Here is a 3,542-nt window from a genome sequence, read left to right as displayed (position 1 = left end):
ATGTCTTCACTACACATTCTGTAGTTATCATAGAATACTTTATCTCAGACAGAGCAACAGCTTCTTTGAGAAGCCATGATTCATGCCTTCTTTGTGTCATGATATTCCTTGTTGTCATCATCAGAATGAGCCCTCTTGCATTTCTCTGATGCTATGGGTCTGTTATCTTGTTGGCTGATCCGTGATCCCGTCTTCGAGTAGAGGCCGGGGGTCCCTGTCCCTCAGGGATGGTGATGGCGATGGTTGGTCTTGCGCTTTGAGCCCTTGCTGACAGTGTGCAACACTCCCTTTGACAGTCTGTCCCCAGCTTTCTCATCACCTGTTTTGATCCGGGTGTCAAACAGTGAGACCAGCCTCCCACTGGAGATGAAGGACAGGAGGATGCCTGCAGCAATGTAGAGTCGCTGTTTCTCATCAGCATACGCCTTTGTACACCGCGTCCAATGAGCATGGAGAATGTGGTACACATTGTCCTTGATGCCAGATGGCTTCCTCCTCGCTCGTCGCCGGAGACCCCATCTCTTGATAACAATGTTCTTATACTGTGTAGGACGCTTGTCAGCTGGGGCCATATCAGTTCTTCTGGTGATCTTACATTCAGACAATCGTGCACCATCCCATTGTCCATGCCATGACCAGTGTGCTCCACATACAGGGTCTTCAGGAGCTGTCAGTAACTGTTGAAGACTGATGCTGTCTTGATGCTGTCCTGGTGAGTGTTCTTGAGCCAGTCAAAGTATGTCTTGACTCAGCCTGCTGTCAGATTCTCAAGGAACTCCTCTTCTGTAGTCTTGAGTTCAGCAGAGCAGAAGCTTATCTCTGTAAGAAGATTAAATTCAATTTCTTCACAGAGATCATCACTTATCACTGAAGCTTCTACTGAACTGTTCATCTGCTTTTCTCAGCATTTGCAGAGTAGATTCTGGATGTGTGACCAGCAACATCATGTTGTTTCAATATAGCTTTGTAGTTTGGCTTTCTGGGTGAAGTCAGTCAACCTGCAGTGCATGATCTGCCAGCTTTCAGCACTTTGAATCTTCCAACTGGCATACCATTCAGGTGGGCGCGTCAGACTGTCGCTGATGCATAGGTAGATAGAAAAGCGATTCTATGGAGGAAGACCGGAGTTGACCAACCATCTGCAAGAGAGCTGCGGCGGATGGGAGAGGGAACTGGTAACAAGGATATAATGGCTTGAAGAGGAACCAACGGCAACCGAAGGAAAAGTGAGGAAAGGTAGGAAAGGGAGAAAAGAGAGGGAGGAGGGGAGGAAGACATGATAGTATTTATAGAATGGGGAAGCCATGAATATCCAGATAGCCATCATACTTGAGCGCCAGAAATGGAGCACTTCAAGCTGGGCGACTTGAGCAAATGAGTGAGCTGGGACAGGGGTGAGCGGTTCGCAAGCAGTCGCGGGAGCAGAAAGGTGAGGCCATGTGTTAATGGGCACCCAAAAAGCGGCGACTGATGACTTCCAGAATAGGTATAGTGATTCTTAGTGTGGGTGCGAATCCGCGGTGCCATAGCGGCAGAAAGCAGCGCAACCACCTTCCACTTTCGGCCGTCGTAGCCCTCAAAGATCGATTCTACATGAGATATCTTTTTGTATTTTTCTGCTGAGAATGAGCCAGATTGAGAAGGGCGGTACAAGGGTGAGACTTGGCATTGATGTTTTGAAACATCAAAGATAGACAGGGTTTTCACAGAGATCACTTCTCAGATATCTTCACAATTACAGATCAGAGATCTTCCAAAATCAAGAAGATTGATGCATATGACTAGGTCTCTTCACCTTACAATTTGTATGGCAATTTGGCCCGGGGTTGTGGTGTGGTAGGGGTGAATGAGGGATAATCCCACACAGGAGTTTTGAACAATGTCTGGTTCACATTTGGCTGGATATCTCCACCACCACACGGGGTATGCGGTCGGTGATGGGGTCAAAATGCTTGTATGATTGAGGGCTTTTTGATGGATCTATCGGCGGGTTCTTATTCGAAAAATCGAGCGAGTTCATGGTGAAGCAGTTGGCTTAAATGTTCTTCTTATATTAGTTAATAGAATTGTATGAATCATTTTCTTTCTATCAGTTAACTGTATATAACATGTTGTCAGGAAAAAGAGGTTATACACTACTGAACGCCATCAACATCGTATTACTACTATATTTCTCATTATTATCAGCTTACTACAATACTCATCTAATACTCACTTATACTAGCTCTCTTAACTCACACATATATTTTACTATAAATAGCTCTATCTTTTGTATGAAATAGATATATAAGATAGTGCACAGATAATATAACAAGCAGATCTTGATACATATAAGATTCATATATCTTCAACATATTTATCTGTGATACTTATTTCAACAGTTATGAGCTCAGTAAGCAGCATCTGAAGAGAAGTGCAATACACTGATCTCAATTCTCATTTAAACTGATAATTATTATTCAAACTGAGACAATTGATTCTCATTCATATACAGTCTGATCTACTCAACTGTTATACACTGAATTCTGATAAGCAGCATCTGAAGAGAAGTGCGATACATCAATCTTAATTCTCATTCAAACTGATAACTATCATTTGAACTGAGATGATTAATTCTCATTCATATACGGTCCGATCTACTCAACCGTTATACACTGAATCCCGGTAAGCAGTATCTGAAGAGAAGCGCGATACACTGATCTCAATTCTCATTCAAACTGATAACTATCATTTGAACTGAGATGATTGATCACGGATCTCAATTCTCATTCAAACTGATAACTATCATTTGAACTGAGATGATAGATTCTCACTCATACACATTCTGATATACTTAACTGTTATACACTCTGAATTCTGATCATATCTATTCTCAAATACTTGAATCAATTCCTCAATTCATTCAATATAACTGATATAACAGACAAGACAATGTCTAGTACAACAGTACATCTTAGTGTTTCTGAAGATTGGAAAATTTGATACAAGTATATACTAGAATATACAAAGAACAAGAAGGTATCAGACTTCATCAATCTTGATAAACCTGATATCTTCTCTGAACTAGAAGAATCTCTGAAACCTGAGTATTTAGAAGAAGTCATCACAGAGGCTAAGATAGTATATGATATCAAGATTACTGTGTGAAAAATCAAATATATGAAATATGAGAAATTGAATGAAGATATGATAAAGATATGAGATGTTATATAAAGAACAGTGAATGTTACAGAGTTATGATATGTACACAGTGAGAATGATGATGTGAAGAAGATTATCTGTTTATTAAGAGATTGTCTCTCTTCTATGATCACAGACTATCAAGATAATATGAGAATCTGATATCATGATCTCTGCAAAGCACTGAAAAACAGAGATATAGAGAAGTGATTAAATGACTGATCTCTTATTGAAGATAATATTAAAGAGATAAATATAGCTGAACAGTTTAACTTGAAGAAAGACTTCTTAAATGTGAACCTAGCTATTGATGCAGATTATACACAAGCATGAGCTAAGAATGTCTGATATGATAAAGATAT

General features: G+C 40.2%; 1 protein-coding gene across 1 annotated transcript; it reads right to left on the bottom strand.

Moving 5' to 3' along the window:
* Window positions 1-221: 221 nt before the first annotated feature.
* Window positions 222-628, bottom strand: BDBG_07855 (uncharacterized protein; the record flags this gene model as incomplete). Its single annotated transcript, XM_031723288.1, has 2 exons — window positions 222-542; window positions 596-628. 2 exons carry the CDS (start codon window positions 626-628, stop codon window positions 222-224), a joined length of 354 nt encoding a protein of 117 aa, XP_031580424.1.
* Between the last annotated feature and the right edge of the window lie 2,914 nt (window positions 629-3,542).

This window comes from Blastomyces gilchristii, assembly GCF_000003855.2.
Source record: "Blastomyces gilchristii SLH14081 genomic scaffold supercont1.21, whole genome shotgun sequence".
Lineage (NCBI taxonomy): Eukaryota > Fungi > Ascomycota > Eurotiomycetes > Onygenales > Ajellomycetaceae > Blastomyces > Blastomyces gilchristii.
This window is presented reverse-complemented; position numbering and strand designations above follow the sequence as displayed.